The 18,877-nt window shown below is 38.9% G+C and overlaps 1 protein-coding gene across 3 annotated transcripts in view; it reads right to left on the bottom strand.

The window, feature by feature from the left end:
- Window positions 1–18,877, bottom strand: part of INTS6 (integrator complex subunit 6) — a 47,242-nt gene that overhangs the window by 27,147 nt on the left and 1,218 nt on the right. For 2 of the 3 annotated variants that reach the window (XM_042805866.1, XM_042805867.1), the window contains one exon: window positions 18,091–18,240. In XM_042805866.1, coding sequence (XP_042661800.1) covers window positions 18,091–18,240 — 150 coding nt within the window. Of the gene's footprint in view, window positions 1–18,090; window positions 18,241–18,531; window positions 18,632–18,877 lie in introns of those variants that run through there. The other variant, XM_033006660.2, reaches the window with a different exon arrangement.

The raw sequence follows: 18,877 nt of genomic DNA, 5'->3' as shown, positions 1-18,877 counted from the left end.
TCACCTCCAAGCCAAGGCCCCACATTCCACTCTAGCTAGGGTTAACAACGGACTGGATAAAAGCCACCACAAGATTTTGTTCAGTGGGTCCTATTCTCCTTCTATTGCCAAGCTTAAGGCCTCATTTTTCTTCTTCAGAAAACAACAAAGAAAAATACCAGTAGACTGACAGCCTAGTTCTGTTTATAAAGACAAACTGCCTCATGAATGTTTACAATTTACTCTAAAAATATGGAGAGAGAACTAATAGGTTTTAGAAAAAAAAAAAAAAGACTTTCCAAGTCCATTTTTTTAGAACCCAGTTAATATAAAGGATCGTCTACTGCTTGTGTGTTTGGAACAGAAATAGCAGCTAATAACTTTCAATATATTAGGTGAGGGGTGTCCAGTTTGAAGTGGCAACACCACAATTACAGTGGTCACTTTACTATAGGTCAACAGAAAGGTTAAAAAGTATTCGCTCAGTATTTTCTCAAACCTTAGTGAAAACCCCAAAATTTTCCTTTAAAAAAAATGCCATTATTACAGACAAAAAAAAATATGCAAAAAAAAAAATTAAACAGTGAAGATCAATCTCTCCCACAAAAGGTAAGCTAGTTCATAACCCAGTCTAAACAATTACTCAAAAGAATTTAAGGACTCTCAAAATACACGCAATTTTAATTAAAATCAATTCCTAAGAATTAGCCTTATTTAATTCTGAAGAACAGTGATAGTATGCTATTTTGCCAGCTAACAGTTCACCACAACTGCAAAACATCAGCTGGAAGCCAATTGCATTGCACTGAAATAATACTGAAAGCAGGGTTTCTTACAAGAGGAAAAGGATATTGTTCTCATGAATACTGAACATAACAATACTTTAATCCTACTGCTAACAGATCATTGCAATAATAAATTGACAATTGATAAAAATAACAATGTTTTAGATTTACAATGTCATAAGCAATGCTCTTTAGGTCAATATTCTAGTCCAGATATCATTCAAATACTTATATTTTGAAGTATTAAAAATGTAGTCACTGACAACACCTATTATCCAGCTATCTTCATGATCTTAACCAATTTTGTGTACCTCAATTATAATCTTTCTCAATTTCACACCTCTAAAATTTAAGCCTTAAATTTAAACACTTTGAGCCCAGAATGATTATGAAATTGTAAGGAAGAAAATAAGAGTTTCTAAGCTTAAGCTTGAGCTCCACCCCCCCATCCCACCCCCCGGAAAAACGTCGGAGGAGCAATTCCTTCATCTGCAGTCTACCTTTTATAATTTCACAAGCATTTTACCTGTACAATGGATGATCACCAACATACCGATCCAGTCAAGTATCACCTCGTATAGCAACATATTTACAAAAGCAAGAATCTCTTTTTTACCACAACTACATTAATTTGCAGCCAGAGTAACAACTGATTTGCGACTCTCTGACCGCAAAAACGAAGTAACTCACATTTCCACATGTATCACGTCCAGGGTAACTGTGCAAACACTAGCAGCGCACTGCTGCAGAATACTTCACCCCTGTTTAAGTTAGAAGGGAAAGTTCCACCCCCCCCACCCCCCCGAAATCTCTTCTTCATTAGCTAGAGACTAAAATACAGTAATCTTGAGTTCATTAACTCTCCAATAGAGCTATAAACATGACCCTTTCTAGAAAGGATTTATGAAATCAAGTTGCGGGGAACACAATTCACCACTGCATTATTTGAAGACAAGAGAACAGAGCAGAGTTCACTTAGGTTCACAGGTCCATGAAATTTAGAAACATGAAATCTACGTTCCACCTAAAGGAGCAAAACAAAAATATATCAAGGAAGAATTTCAGACAAAATGCCTATTATTGAGGTTTACTAATTTGGACTGAAAATTTCCATGTCATTAATTCTTAAAGAACACCACTGACTCTTCTGACCTCCCTTCTCACCTTAGCGATATAAGGCATACACAACCAGTACTAGGTCAGGTACTCCCATCAAAGAAAAAAAAAAAAAACAAAAACAAACCAACAACAACAACCCACCACACACACAACACTCATTTACATAAGCTCTCAAAACTCAGAGATGTTTTAGCCAGTTTTGCAAAATGGAATTCCAGAAGACTTGCAGTTACCACTTTAACTGAACTGCAGCAGTTTTGTCAATTACTGTTTTAGAACCTTATTTCAAACCAATGAAACCAACTCTACGATAATAAAATTATTTTCTATTGCTCTTCCCTTAGAAATATGCTGTTAAAAGACTACAAATTCACACATCTTAGAAATACCATAGTCCTCGAAACATACAGCAGCACCAGTGACTGAATGCACAGGAAATCAATTCAGCACAGCTCAATTATTTTAGTTACACAGTGAAGCAGTGAGTGACAGAGCATGCATTACCAGCTCTCTGGCAGCTTACAGGTATGCTGAAATGCACTGGAAAGCGGCTCAGCTTGCCAAGGTGTAAACAATAAACCTGTTTACAATTTACTCTGACAACTACCTAGTCACCATGGGGTTCTGTTCATTTCCAAAGCAAAAATAATCCAGCAGCTAATTTGAGTTATCACTTGACATTCCCGCGCAGGACAGTGTGAAACCCAGAGGTCTTTAAGGAATAGGGTAAAGATCAGCTCAGCCTCAGCACCAATACTTTGGGAAACATAAGGGCATCGCTCACCATTTCAAACAGCACTACATAGGTCTATTCGAACAAGCACACAAGCAAAGATACTTCTGTTCTTGTGTTACCTGTTTTCAGACAGGTTATAACCCCCGACGGTGGGTAAACATTTTTAAGGCTAGAAACTCAACTGCTATATTTAAACTATGGCAGTTGGAGTCCCAATTTACTACTCAGGCTACAGTAAATTGAAAAGTATTTTCGAGCTTTATTTTAAACTCTTGGTTTTTAAATAGATTTGATTATAAACAAGTACTTTGAAAAGACTAAGTATTACTTATTTTTCCAGCTGAAAATTCAGTGGCAACTAGCTCCCACAAGGACTTCAGCTATTTGCCTCATGTAGGCAAGCTGGCTCATTTGGTATCCTTTTCAGTCGAAATAGCTGCTAGAACAATCTGACTGCAAATTCTTTTCAACAGTATGCTTTTCCCTCTGAGGGTTCCTAGCGGTGTTGAAAAAAGTACTGAGGAAGAAGGACCTAAGGTTTTAATGGCTGATCATCCTGTTCCACCACCGAGTAGTGTAATTGTGGTACAAGTGGGTTTTTTCATTCACCTACAATCTGCATTTTCAAGGACGTATGCACATCGAGAGGACAAAAAAAAAAAAAAAAAAAACAAAACTACACACCTCTTTTTGGAAGGCATCAATACCAGGGCAATCATGCAAGCTCGCTAGGCTGAAAAGGAGCAAGCAGGAGATTCAAAGCCTTAAAACTAACTTGTCTGCTACACACCACACCTTCTTCTGAAGAGCCGGACAGCTTCGGGACTCCTCGTTCCAAATGACAAGGCGGTCGCGCCGGCTGCCGTTCCGCTCTGTGCTCGGGTAACACAGCAGCACCGGGGAGCTGAGCACCCCTGGGCCTCCCCCTGACCCCCCAGGGAGCCTCAGGCAGAGCCGTAACTGTACCAAACTATCAAGACACATTATTGTCTGGTTAAGTCTCTCAAAACTAAGAATTCACTTTCGTAGGCAAGTCAGCTTAGCAACAAGCTTCAGCACAACTGATTAATATGTTCATGGATTATTCTTTTTTTTTTTTTTTCTTCCTCAAAGTGTACAGGTAAAACAACTCAAGAGCTATTGCGACCTTTAGATGGGCAAGTGTATATTACATTATACATGTAGGAAGAGAAAATTGATTTAAGACTACTTTGGTCTCAATGAAATTAGTATTTAAATGTGTGCAGAGTCAGAAGTGCTGAAAACTTCAGAAATAGCCGAGGTAGAAACATGACCAAAAAAAATGCAAAGTCAGAGACTAAAAACTACATGTTCAACAAGCAACTACTATAAAAAAAAAAAAAGTATTTAGTAGTACAGAAGCTTCATGCCTAAGAAAGGCCAGAAGATGAAAATAGATGTAAACTGAAATAAAGCGCATATTTTTAACAGAACACACTACTAATCACTGGAAAAAAAAAATAATTTTCAGATCACAATCAAATGTCTAAAAGGTATGCTTTCATTTCAGTAAATCACAAAATTTAACATAAATTGCACTGCACATCCATCATACATTATATTATCTCAGCCAAGCCTTTTTATTTTCAGCACTATCAGCCTTCACTGTCAGAAAATTTAGTCATCTGACCAGGAACAAAAGTGCACTATCAGGTTTTTTTTGATTCAATCAGGTTTTTTAGAACTTAAAAGGTCAAGATTCTCAAAAATCCTCATGAGAATCTGTGAGCAACCACTGTTCAAAAATGATAGTTTAAAATGAAATTTAAAAGTCAGAATGATGGCCAAATTATTAGCTTTAAAGCTATTTTTAAAAACAAACAGATAACAGCTTTACAATACCGAAACACTGAGCTTGAATGTCAACAAACTAAAACAAGATTGTCCAAACCCATCATAGTTTTCATTTACTTTTCCTACCTTAGGAACTTCGGTTATACTTTAACAAAATCATGAAATGTCTAAAACATTAATTTAACATTTATTAGAGACTTTCCCCTTCTCTGCTCAAAGCAGAACACTACCAGTCAAGCACACAGAGCTATTTCGCTGCTCTAGGCTCTGATACTCAGCTACATAAGAACTGTAGCATCTTGTGCAACTTCTTAATCGTCTCACATTTTCAGCAACTTTGACTATTTTCTATCACCCCTGCAGAACCAGTCAATATAGTTGTGAACACCTATAGAATCAACTGTATTTTATGTGTCCACACAATTGTTTCCCAAGTCACAAACAGCTGAATACACTGGCATCGTAGTAGCATTTTAGTAAATTCACAATTGGCAATATGACCTCACAAAAACTACTTTGCCTTTACATTTCCCAGTGTATGGAGACACGTACCATAACCATGCACATATATGTACACACCATAGTACTCAGGAATGAGTATGCTTTCTATTTCAGTAAATTCTTTCCTACTACTTGCTAAGAAGCAAAATGTCTTTAAATGGAAGCTTTCCCAGCTGAAGCTACACTGGTATCACCTAATTAATATTTAGCACAAACACAGTATGAAACTCTGTGATCTACCAGCGCACAAGGAAGAATACGCTGCGAGGAGGAAAAGAGCAAGAAGGGCACTCGGGCTCTACCAGAACATTTGCTTTGATAAATCTGACTTCTCACAGGATATGCCCCAAGAGCTCCATCATTCCGTGGCCAGACTGAAAGGTACAGCACCTCTGAACTGCGGCATGCTGTTAGCCAGGCGACGGAACCGCACGGTAAAACCAGCTCTGAAATCATATGTATTTGTTTATGGGCTGTTTTAGAACAGAAACTGACCCCATGCATGGGAACCACTTGAAGTGTCAGAGAGACTTTGGTGATTTTAGCCTGAACGAGTAAGAGCTGAAGAACATACTGGAATTCTGTACAGGATCAAGATCTCTGACAAGGCAGGCTTCATGCACAAAGCAAGCTGATAACTCATCTGTTTTGCTGTCCGTAAGATTTTGATATATTCCCTTGATGCTATCGATTATTCAGTAGATAACGCAGATGTACAATGGTAGCAATTCTGTCTCACTAGTAGATGATCAGATATTTGTACAGCAGATGTATTTCAAGATCACTTTCAGAAGCCTCAGAAGAAAGTTCAATGAAAGCTACCCTAACCAGTTTAAGCTTTACACAGGGTATACATGTTCTGAAGTCTGTTGTGATTAAGGCATAAAAGAAATTTTAACATAAACCAGAAATTTCTCTTGATGCCTGATTAATGGCAAAGTTAGGTGCCAGACTGGAATCCTATGAAACAACCTGATGAACCACACTATTCCAGAAATGACAATACCACCAAGAAAAAATGCCCGGTGTTTTTCTGAAGGGGCTGCAGGACAGTGGGAAGATTCTTACTATTAACTCTACACACATTCTCTGTCACAACCCTGAAACCTTTCAGCTCTCCCTGTAGCATCCAAGACTTATGCTCCACCTGCCCTTCATGCTAGGCAGCTGGGAATACTACCTCGCCCACAAATGCAGGTTTCAGAAAGAACACAGGTAAATTAATCACCTGTTAAAGGTAATTTGAGAGAGCCCCCTTACTATACCCAAAAGAAGAGAGCTCTACAACTTACGGGGAGGATGACTGCTCTCGGAAAGGCAGATGATCACAGCCGGTTTTAGAGGATCAAAGGGAAGTCCTCCATAGCCCCAACAGCCTTCAGCTGGTGCCGCTGTACATACACACAGGGAGGGATGAGGGAAAGAAACGGGTCTGACAAACGCCGAAGGAGTCTCGGCTGAGCCCACGGCAGTAACTCCGCGCTGTGAAAACACCAGTTCTCAGCACCACCACTGACTCTCACCAATTAGGGCTCATGGGTTTTGGTGCAGTTCTACCCCCATAAAAGGGACTTTAGGTTGACTTTTGGTCAAAATAGGGTATCAGGGTACCTCACCCCCATAAACCTGTACTTTTACTTTGTAATTGGAAAACTAGCCAGCAGAGGGGGCACAAGTTAATAAAATCTACCCTTGTACGAGGTGCTTAAGAGAGACCTGAGACATGAGCTGTTTGAATACTATCTCAAAATACATAGAAGCAGGTATATACTTATTTTTTAAAATTGTGTAGAACTAAAAAACCCTAAATCATTGCGTAAGTACAAATAAGAAGTAATCAGTCACTAATTCGAATCTGTTGATTTAACTCTATCTTTAATCCAACAATTAGCTCATGGTTTCTGACACCAGGGACAGCACATACCATCATCCACTTTTGCTGCCAATTACTCATCTTCTGGAAGGCTCAGTCACAAACATTCAACAGTATTACACACACACATACACACTCCCTATTCTTTTGAAGCTAGATAACAGTATGCTATCTCAAATTATTTTAATTTTTGGAGAAGACCATAAAAACAAAGTTTTAAGAAAGTCTACTTACTAGAATGGATCAAGTTCTGTTTCATGGTTCCATTAACTCATCATCTTCTCCCCCAAAGAAATGGAAAATGCTGTTCGAGCAGTCATGATTTCTCCTGCACTCATTTACACTCTGAAAGTCGGGGTATCAATGGCAATGATTTTGCAGGAAGAATGTCTACAAAAAAAAGACCTTTCTTCCATGAGGTGAGGAGATTCCAAACCCCAAATTCAGCTATGTACAGATGTCCTTCCCTACAGGCTACAGCAACGTTATTATAGGCCAAGTAATTTTTCATGTCCTAGACAATTCTTTAGTTAACTACATTACTAATACCTAAGAGTTACTACAACACCCGAGACATGCACTAATCACAGGTTCTTCTTTGGAATGTTTATGGAGGATTACAAGGTAGTGACATGGCTTTTGCTTCTTCCCCTACTGGCACTACAGATTAGCAGTAGATAAAATTATTTTTGCACACACGGTTAGGACACCGATTTGGTGGTACAAGTGAAGCTTCCTGTATTTCAGGTGACCAGAACAAATGAGTTGCAGGTTTAAAGAAAAAAAAAAAAAAAAAACAAAACCAATGCCAGCAAAACAGTTAGCAGTTAGCAAAAGGTTTTCAAAGCTGAGCACAAGTACAGCAGCAGACTTTTCCGAAAGCCAAGCCAGAAATTAAACTCCTCAGCACACCAGTTACAGAATATAAGAATGAAGGGAACATTCCTGAAACAATCAGTATCCCCATAACGTCAGCTATGTAAGTTCAATTTAAGAAAAGGAAATTTAAGGTACTCAGAAAAATAAATGGGATGAAAACAGTAATTTGCTCCTAGGCATTTTTTAACTATTTTTTAAAAAATAATATTGATGGCTTCAATTAACTACTGAAGCTCCAAACTTATGTCATCTTATACTTGTCCTGCCCAGTCTGGAAGCCCTACAGCAAAAAATCAAAGATCCAGTCAGGTATCGCTTCTGTAATTAAAAAAATACTAGAGATAAACCAGCTATCTAAATTGCACAAGAAGCACCAAACCTTTTTGTCCAAAAAAACAAGCAAACACACACAGAAATATTTTTAAGCCTATCAGCTGCTTGCTTTGCCTGAGCTTGCAAGTTTGTGCTCTATAGGCAATGATTTCATTGCATATCCATCTTGAAACGTGCAACAAAAAAATTCTCTACTTAGTATCATTTTTGTAGATGCTCTTAACTTTACACATTCTAGATTTCCAAGTCTGGCACTGAATGTACTGCTTAGACTATTTAATTGCACAACTTCAGTCATGTTGGAATTCTACACAAGAAGTTTGTGCTAAGAACAAAACAAAAACTAACAGCGAGAAAACCACAGAAGCAACCCAAAGCAGCCCAAAAAGGAGATTCAGTGCAAGAAATTATCATTTTGGAAGAAAAAAATCTCCATTCTGAATAGTGCACTTTGAAAACAGAAGGGATGTGTGTCAAGGAAGCATTTTTAGACCACATTCATAGTGAACAATAAATGAATGATGAATACATGGTAGGATTTACTAAGACATTAAAACTTAAAACCTCAAGATACATTGATGTCTTCATGTGCCTAAATCACAGAGTTCCCAACATTACGAAGTCACAGAGTTTCAAAAATGCCAGCTTAGCATAAAGGCTTGTCCTGTTTCTTTCATCTAAGAACAAATTTAATTGAGTTCTAAATAACATATTATATAAGTAATAACTTCGTGATTAACTTCTAAGTGCTCCAGTTTAGATGAGGTCCCTGGTAAGTATCAAAAACAATTCAGTCCTTGAATCTTTCACAATTATGTGACACTTCCCCTACCACCATCCCCCCTAACCCCCCCCCAAAAAAAAAAAAAAACAAGAAAAAGAACAAGCAAACATAGATTTCATATATAGTGAATTCCAGCAAGTAACTAAACAGTGAAGAAGAACAAAAACCCACTAACATTTGCAAGATGTAAGCACTGATGTGACAGACACATAATAAACCCAAAAAGGGAAGAACTTTAACTTTTCCTTACATTAAATTAATTGAAATATATAAGCAGAAAAGAAACTATGGTCACAACTCGTACACTAATTTTAAGGTAATGGAGATTGTCACTTAAAAAAATACGCACCTTATTAGTTAGTTACAGATTAGCAAATGAATCACTACTGGAATCATCTGAAATCAGATAAATCAACCAACAAATCCTGGTGGTTTCCAAATTTATTTGACTGAATATAGTAAATGCAAGCTGCTAAAAATAGGTTGTATTTGACCTTTTATAGACTTTTTTTTTTTTTTTTTTAAGAAAAAGGCTAAAGTGACCATCCATACCAAACATAACTTTGAAGTCAGCCCCAAAGAATCTGGGTCTAAAGATGATTTTGGTCGTATTTCCTAAAAATATTTCAGAATGTTTTATTCCAAAAATAACTGACCTTGTCCAGCCCTGGATCAAGTCCCTAATTACTGCAGCCTTTCTGCTTCACAGCAATGGCTTTACATAGCTGGTCCTGGCTGCCAGTGCAATTTACAGTGCTAAGCCAGGCCTCTGCTCTCCATATACTGAAGAAAAGCAGCGAATCTCACAGTTGCCAGCACACTGAGCAAGCAAAACACCAGAAAACACAAACTAAACAAAACAAACACCCAAAGGAAAAGCCAAAGAAGGAGTTGTATACAGAATTCTCCCCAACTTTTTGTGGGTTATCAATCCAGAGTACTGACAGGCTGACTGAAAGTAGCTTATTGACTCATGAACATAGGGCAATTCTTCTGCATAACTGCACCAAGACTCTCCCGCAACCCCCTCCTGGAGTTTATCACCACTTCAGCAGGAGAAACTTCGCTGTTTTCAAAGATTCTGAACCAGTACAGTTCACAGTCCAGCTTATTAAGGCTCTAAAACCAATCACCGATTTTTTTTTTTTACTACCCGAAGTCACACTCACAACTTGAAGCAAGTTTGGCACAACTATGAGCACATGAGAGGCCCTTTAGTTGAGGAGCAGAGCTAACAGCTAGGCTGGATATAACTGACATAGAGGTGCATAGAATTAAGTCAGCATTCTGGGGTCCAAAGCCCTGAGGTAGGGGGGCAGCGTACCGGTGGAGGCAAGAGACGGCCGCTTTCCACTCCTATTCTGTATGCTGAGCATCAAAAAAGAATGTCAGTGCCCTACACTGATTGCAGTGACAAATATTCCAGGATTTGTTTCCTGTAGTTTTTTGGCTCCAGGAGGCATTGACAAAATGCACGCTGTATTCAGGTAATTTATCCTCAATTATTATTGGATGAAATCAGATTCACACCCTGCTCTCCACAAGCAGCAGTGGTTACATGTAGACAGAAAAAAAACCCTGTACCTTAAAGGAAATGGGAGTGGCTACGCTGAGCAGACACCAAATGTGATTATTCAGGTAAAAGCTTCCTGGCCAAGTCAACAAGACAACTTTAAGCATTATTTTCAATACCTAAGTCCCTAAAACACGGCCAAAATCCCACACTAGAGACCTCACCCACACCACGGTTCCTGCCAGGTTCCTTCTGCAAGACTTCCAATGTTGAAACCATGGAACTGTGTTAGACAGAATCAACACTTATTTATCTGCTATTCTAGTTACCTACCACTGCAGTGCTGCAAGATCCACACTTACCACCCATATCAGAATAACCAGAGTAGGATCAGATTTTGACAATTCTTCTTGTCCTCTCATAAAACCAGTGTCTCAATCACAGTCATTCAAGGCTCCTAACTAAGGTTAGCATTGTATCTTGCAGCCAGCAACTTCTTACCTGCCTGTTTTAGTTTAGCTGTAGGCACTAATCTAGTTTCCCTGATAGAAAAGATTAGTTTTAAATATATAGTGGACTGTAGATTTCTGTATGCTAAGGCAAATAGATTAACCGAGGCAGCGGCGCCGTCACTTGAATTAAAACAACAGGTGCTTAGGTAACAGATACTTGATTTCTCATTAATGCAAGACCGAAATTGTTTATACCATAAATTTCTGAAAAATCTAGTCTACTAGGGGCCAGCTTTACGGTATCAAAATGATTAAATACATCCCTTGAATTTTTTTTTTTAAATAAAATACACAGGCAATAGTAAAAAACCTGAAATCCTGTTTGCTGTCAGTATTCAGAATTATAACAGTCAAAATATGCTGATACATAGAAAATACTTCATGAACATGTGATATCCTTTGTAGACATCACAAATATATTACATGATCATTAGAAATCTCTTACGGCTCACAGGTTAGTCCACTTTAAAAAAAAAAAAAATCAAGGATCTTTTAATACATATGGAAGATTTATCCTAAACACATATATAGCCATTATGTCCTATCTGCAGTATTATTCTTTAAATGAGACTGGTCTACACTTTGGATAACTAAAATTAGCACCATATTCACACAATGCAAATTGGACATTTGGTCGAGTTCTGTGTTAGCTAGATACTAACACTCACAAACTAGATGAAATTCCAATCTGTTGGATAAACAACAGGTGAAAACAACTTGAAAAAATGGCCAGAGAGTATCATCCTAGAAATCACAACACATTAAGCAGGAGATGTAGATATGGGAATATCCTGTGAACTAGAAGACTTACTATGTTGTTAAAGCTACGGAATGAGCTACAAGAAAAAGGCAACAGCAAGCAAGACTCTCAAGCAACAGGACCACAGTTTCAACTGAGCCCCAACTGAATTCAAATTCAGACACATACGCAAATAACAGTTCTTCCCTTTGGGATTCAGAGATATGGACTGTCTACAACAGAAATCCAAGACTGAATGTAACTATACGGTAAGAAAAGTGAAATCATCTTAAAGAGAATAAACATAATGACAAAGACACTGGGGAAAAAAAAATAAATAATACAGGCTTATGCTTCACAAGATAACCAAACTCCTAGCTCGATCTACACGTATTTGTTTTGCCTCCTTGACAACTGGCCGTTATGAAGTGCAAATGTATTTTAAAAAGACAATAATACTTCAACTATGGGACACGTACCTTAAGCGCCCAACTAAGAAAGCTAGTATATCCAAGGAGGCCATAATGACCTGAGGCAGGTGTTCCAGAGAGGAAGTCAAGCCAAGAGATCAAATTTTGGTAATCCTAACTGTCCTGACTTTCTCTGATGATTTTTTAGCAAATCCAAGAATATCAGCCAGAGACAGACATCTGTATCATCTGTTGAAGCTTTGGGAGAATAAATGCACTCGCTTGATCCTTGAAAAGCAAAGCCACAACAAACATGTTCTGGCACTGCCCCTTCCAAATCAAATTTATTGAAATACTGAACACTTCCAAGATTCAAGGCGGTCAAAGCATATTTGATATTCAGAACATGAGGAAGTATCTCACTTCTTTCTGCTAGTGAAACAGACTGATGAGATGATTTTCACTGGAAAAAACAAAGCACTCTGTGTGAGTTTGTTTCAACTTTTAAATTCTTCTTTAAAAATATACTGCATTAGAACTAGCCAAAGTGATTTTAAGAACACTTCAGTCTGATGTGATTATTATTGAGACTTTCAGTGAACTTTGTTGCTCTGGGAAGGCTGAAGGGCACGCAGTTCCACCTCACAACATGAAAAAACACTTGCAACAATGCCTGCCTTAGCTCTCCTTCAAGGACACCATAAAACAAAACTAACTAAAAATTACAAGCGTTTCAAGAGCGGACAAGATGGCACGCTAAAAGGTTACAGCCTACATACACATTGGAAGCAACAGACTTAATCTCATCGTGTAGAATCTGAGGAAGATTGACTTTCACCAACATTTCACATACAGATCTTGCACCTTAACATGCATATAGGTTTACGTTAAAACCATTTCCATTCCACAGAAATCAAGAGGCTATGAGAAATCCTTTCTTATATGTATTTCTGCCGTTACCGTGCTTAAGCTTGCTATGTTGCTTTCTACTGTCTGAAACTGTCCCATTTGGTTTTGTTGGGGAAAAGAAAAAGAGACTGGGAGAGCTGCCCTGGAAGGGCAAACCTCTGCCTCTACCAACATGAGAAGCAAACTGCCTGTGCAACCATGCCAGCATGACCAAGCAGGAAATGTTCACCTCAACTTTGGTTCCAAATTTGGCTGCACGCCCAACACAGGCCATTCCAGTGCAGTGATCATGACCCCAGAATGCCAAGACAAAAAGCTATGCTCAAAGGATTTTGACTTTTGAAAGCAAGAACATCCAGTAATAGTTCCCCCAAAATGACTGGAAAATAAAATTGCTCAACAAATTAAAGAAAACAGGACATATTACTGCAAAAGCATGATGTATGCAGTGTTGGGGGAAATGTTTCATACGTGTGATTGTTGGGGTTTTTTTAAGCTCAGCAGATCTCAAGACACAGGTAAGCACATCAGCAAGGAGTCAGGCTACAACGTGTGACTTAAAACCAAAGCTGTCGTGTTGTCGTGTGCCTACAAGCACAGTTAGACTTAATCTCCTAGGTATGCTTTTTACATGTATTTTGAATACTGGGCTATTTCAGCCATTATGGGAAAACTGATGTCTACAGATCAACACCAGGTTTTACTCCGTGAACACATCAGCAATACTTCTACTGTAGCCACAAACGGGTCTAACCATATATTCGGAGAGAACTATAAAGTAGCATTTAACCTAAGATTGTATTACTTGGTGGACATAGGATGAACAAAACCCTTGGGGGGAAAAAAAAAAAAAAGTGGTTTTTAAAAATAATGCAACTATATGCAGGATACCTTCTAACTTCCAGCTCAGGAATAGGTCTTTCCAGCCCCTAACACATTTTTAAATTCCCAAAATATTCTTAATCAGTTGAATTCCATCTGGATTTTAGTTTGTCTCAAAATTTCTTAGTTATGCTTTTGTATGTACGTGAAACGGACTGCAGGAAAAACAGTTTCTTGTGTCAGGCTAAATCCAGAGAGCACCTGATCACTGTGAATGAAAAATACCAAATTCCAACTTCACTTGGATTTACAGAAGCACTATAGTTGGCTTCGCCGTTTCAAAACAACCGAGTTAGCAAGTGCTTTCATTACATCACATTTGTTTAAAAGTCAGAGTCACCTCTAAGCCAGTTTCACCGTATCAATAATAATTACCATGCTGGAGACTATGTGCAAGATACTCTAGTGAGATAAAAAGCTCATAAAAAGCTTATGTTATTGAAAAGTGCTGTTGCTAGCCACAATATTAAAACGAAATTTCACCCTGAAAAAATTTGGAAAAATACCTTGATACATCAACTCAACCACTCCGAAATCCACTCAGATAAGTACGTTTTATCCTCTCAAACCTCGTTCTATGCAATACTGCTGAAAAAAACAGTAAGAGACCTTCATTACGCAAACTACAATAGGCAAGGTGAAACACAAGGGCTATCAGAGAATTGAAGCTGTAGCAATTTCAAACATCCATCAGATTCAAGCTTCGGCAATGCTGTGTTGGTCCTCTGCACGTGAGTATCGAAACACCATCGATAGGTACTTTACCTACCTTCAATTCAGAGCTCTGTTTTAGAAACTTCGCTACAAACTGCAAATAACTGAAGTACATAGATGGCTCAATTCAACCATTTGTTTCCATTTTTACTGTATTATTATAATTGCTGCATTTTTCATGTTTTCTGTTTCCAGGAAAAGAGAAACACATCTATTGGTATTTAACCCTTCCATCAACTTCAAAAAGCTGCACGTTTGCCTTGCTCAAAACTATTCAGTTAAATTGTGACTACACATGTGCTGCTGAACGAGCCAGAGCTATAAGGCTTAGGAGTGTATCCCAAGAGGACAGAAAATCTGATAGCAGAAGGCTTGGTATTTCCAAACACCTGAAACAATGGAGAAGCTGAATTGGGGGAAAAACGACAAAGATAAGTCAATTAGCTAAGTGCAAGCTGGGCTAATGAGGTACAACGTTTTGTGTGATGTGACAGCGAGCCCTTACTGAACGTGTTTAAATTGCTTTCTTCCTGAAGACATCCAAATCCTGTATTTTTCCCTAAGCTTTCTATAAAAATGCAGAAGGTGAAGAGGACCGCTGTTTTTAGCAAACAGTAAAAGCTGACACCCTATTTGAAGGTTCATTCTTCCGATATCATAATCAGCACAAGGCATTCTACGGGGGGAAAAAAACTGTAACTATTACTGCACTCAAGCAGTATCATACAGAATTTCTCATTCTGAAACTACTGTAAAAATCGAAGGAATAGTCACCTTAAAATATGGGTACTTTCCAACACCTTGTTGTTGACAAACACCTTCACAAAAATGCGGATCTAACAACCCTAGGTAAGACAAAGGGTTTATAAAGCCATACCATAACATCAGAAACAGCTTATGAAAAAATCTTCCAGGTTCTTGACAATCTAAATGCATTGAGAGTGTCCCTTTAAGATCTGAATGTGAGATACTGTGATCAGCTACTACAGCTGTACACTTGGTAACTCAATCTTCACGAGCAACTGTGTCACTTATTTACTGAAAAAGTAATATAAATACTCGTATCAAAAAAAAAAACCTGAAAATTATTGTTGCAAGAAAATATGAAACGGAAGGTTTTCCTCAATTTCAGAATGACCATTCAGCCGTCACTCTTGCTCAGGAAGTCAGCTGATGGAGAACTCTGGTCTACTTTGAAAGAAATCAAATATAGTGAGTCACACTGCCATTTAAACAAACAGTTCATATTCAGCAGGGGGACAGGACATCATGCCTTCTGGATGACATAACTAGACAATCCCATCAAGCTCGTATCATGTCTTGTCATTTGTACATATAATAAAAATCCATTTTACAATTCATACATGTGAAACAAGTGGATCATGGCAAATATCTTAGAAGCTTGTCAATATACCAAAAAACAAGCATGATGGTCAAAAGATGTTAAGCCAGAGAAAAGCTTAATAAAAGTTTGGATTTATTACTTGATGTAATACCACACCTAAGATCATCCACACGTTGCATTTTTGTAAAATCATCTTCTCCTCCCACTCTATGATAATGATTTTTCAAACACCTGTGCTATATTTTAGTTAAATAATATTTTATGGTCTTAATATTTGTAGCTGCTTTAAAAAAATGTGAATCAGCACTTTATGTTCTGAGTGAAAACTATTTCAAATACAACTGAGCATTCTGATCACTTTTATTATCCTGAATTTCTAAGTTTCTCATACCATGTATGTTTAAATACCCATGTATCTTGAGCAAATTTTGGGGAGTGGACATGAACAACAGGATAGCATGGCATAGTGCTCAAAGGCCAGTGTGAAGTTGAGGAAAAGTAACTGCCCTGGATCCCATCCTGCAAGTGCTGAAGGACCAGTTAAGCGCTCCAGAATGTTAACTGATTTATGAAAAAAAACGCTACTTTGATTAGGAGAGCCAAAACGGGAACCTGTGACTTCAGCAGCAGATGACCTGGCACTCGCAATATATTCATCTATTTTTGCAGACACTAAGAGAGTTAGAATTTCTATTCAGTCACCTGACTGCACATGTGAACACCTCTTCAACAGCCAGCTCCACACGTGGAACAGAGCAGAACACACGTGTAAGCAAGGGTGGGGTTCAAGCCCATACGAACTTGTAACAAAACAGATGGAAGAAGTCATTGCTTCACATAAAGAAGAGCAGCTATTTGCAGGAATGAACAGTACTAGTGAGTCAAAACAGTCATGACAACTCAACTGCCCACTTGACTGAGTGGTTGAGCACAGCTGGCTCACTTAGAGCAAATTATTTGACATGGGTTTAATTAGAATAATTATCAGTAGCAATGGGAAAGAGCAAGTATTTCCTGTGTGTGCCTACAGTGGTAAGTGTTCACAAAAGCTTCGTATAGCTCATGTAACTAAACAAAAACATCAGAAAATGGGAAAGATTAGCACACAGATGTAGAAGAGAACAGCAGATGGTAATAGACAAAAAAATAGCCATGTGTGGAACTAGCACTTTTTTTTTTTCTCCTTAAGTTTCATCACTAAACTGGCATTTTAAAAATGCTTAGGCTCACTTGATCACCTAGTGGCAAAGCCATACAATGCAACATGAGAGAGAGAAATTTCCTTCCCAAACAAACATGGCATGTTATCACATAGACTCTGCTTAAGACTGGAAAGAGGAGGCGGGAGAAAGGGGACTTATTTTCACAATCACATTCCCATGTTAAATACCAACAGCAGTAACTAATCCTCAGATAGCAGAGGGAGCATTACACGAGAACAACAAACACAAAGGGGAAATACACGTTAGTATGCCCCACAGGAAAAATACACTATATACTTCGCCCAATACTAATGATGTCCTTTATGCAAAATAAATCCAGGGTTTGATCCAGTGCCAGAAAGAAAAGGGTATGCTTCATAAAGCACATGTTTAACCTCGAGTTTCTGTCTTTTAGCAACTCGTACTACTGAGCAAGAGAATGCTGGCCAAGCCCCAAAAGAAGGTCCTGCTCTAAAGGGCTAGCTGCAACACAGACATTAGAAAAGCACAGCTTCTCAAGGCTCTGATACAACAGGCAGGTTTATAAAAATACAGGTATGCAGAGACAAGTTGTAGGAAATTCATTGGAAATAAAGGGTTTTGAAAGAGTTGTGCTCCATTCAGTACCTGGGGACATGTAGTGTTGTTAGAAAAACAGCTCATTTCCCAAACTGTACGTAATTGATTACACAGCACTGTATAGAGAAAGCAAAGTTTCCATGACCCCACCAGGCTTACCAGCTAAGGTTCTGAAACGTAGACTTGATACAAAAAAAGACTGAGGTCAACTTGGAGCCTAGATCAGAGTTTAAAACCAGAGGAGTAACTGAAGTTTAGAAGAAAAATAAAAAAGAAAAAAAAAAAAAAAAAAAGAAAGAAAAGTTGGGTACCAAACTGTAGCTAGTGACTCCATTTCTTCAAACTATCTGAGCTCTGCTTACTTTTGAAGAAGCCCCCATACTGAGTATTTCACGAAGATGCCACTTTGGACAACTAGCTAATTGTTGACTCTGGGAAGTTTGTGTTTTATGATTTTTCCACCTGTGAATAGTCAACCTACCTGCCCATAGTTGTCTATGCCAGTTACTAATCTATTTAAGTTTAATAAATCAAAAGCTGTCCTTAGGGACTGGCCAAGAGTCGTAAGTCCTTCAGCTTGAAGGTTTTTCAGTTCATTCATAAACGTTGCATGGTTTTCCTTCCAGCCAGCCTGAAAAGAGAAACGTGAGAAGACTTATTCTCCAGATATGAGCTTTGCTTGCTTGTTAGGCTACGAAGTGCCCTCCTTGCTGCATGCAGCCCCCTCCAAACGCTAACGAAACACCTCTGAAGTTACTGATAAACAGCGTCATTCCATACAGCCTGAAAGGACGTACTTAAACCTTAGTTTCCAGCACATTAAACCCCTTCGCTCCCCATCTACCCAACCAAGATTTTGAATTTGTTCCACGGGGCGAATTTCTTCGAAGTCACCCGCCGCACAAGCCTTACAGCCGTTTACCTCGCTCTCCCGCAGCCCTTTCCAGAGAGAAGCCGGCCGCGCTCTGAAGCGACCTCCAACAGGTTCATCGTCCCGTGTCGTCTGGACCCACCGCCTCCCCCCCCCCCCCCCCCCCCCAGCCCCCCGGCCAAGGCGGGGGCGAGGGAAGTGCCGTCCCCTTCCGAGTCCGGATTCTCCGGGCTGAAGTCCGTCCTTCCCCCCCCCCCGCTCGCCCCTTCCAAGCTTCAACTCTCCTTGGAGTTGCTGTCACTTTCTCCCAACTTGAATAAATATCCCCCACAGTTCATTGCTGCTCGAACACACACCACACTGGGGGGGGGGGGGGGGGGGGAATGAAATTAAAAAA

The sequence above is a fragment of the Tyto alba genome, unplaced genomic scaffold (assembly GCF_018691265.1).
Source record: "Tyto alba isolate M040663 unplaced genomic scaffold, T.alba_DEE_v4.0 Super-Scaffold_45, whole genome shotgun sequence".
Lineage (NCBI taxonomy): Eukaryota > Metazoa > Chordata > Aves > Strigiformes > Tytonidae > Tyto > Tyto alba.
This window is presented reverse-complemented; position numbering and strand designations above follow the sequence as displayed.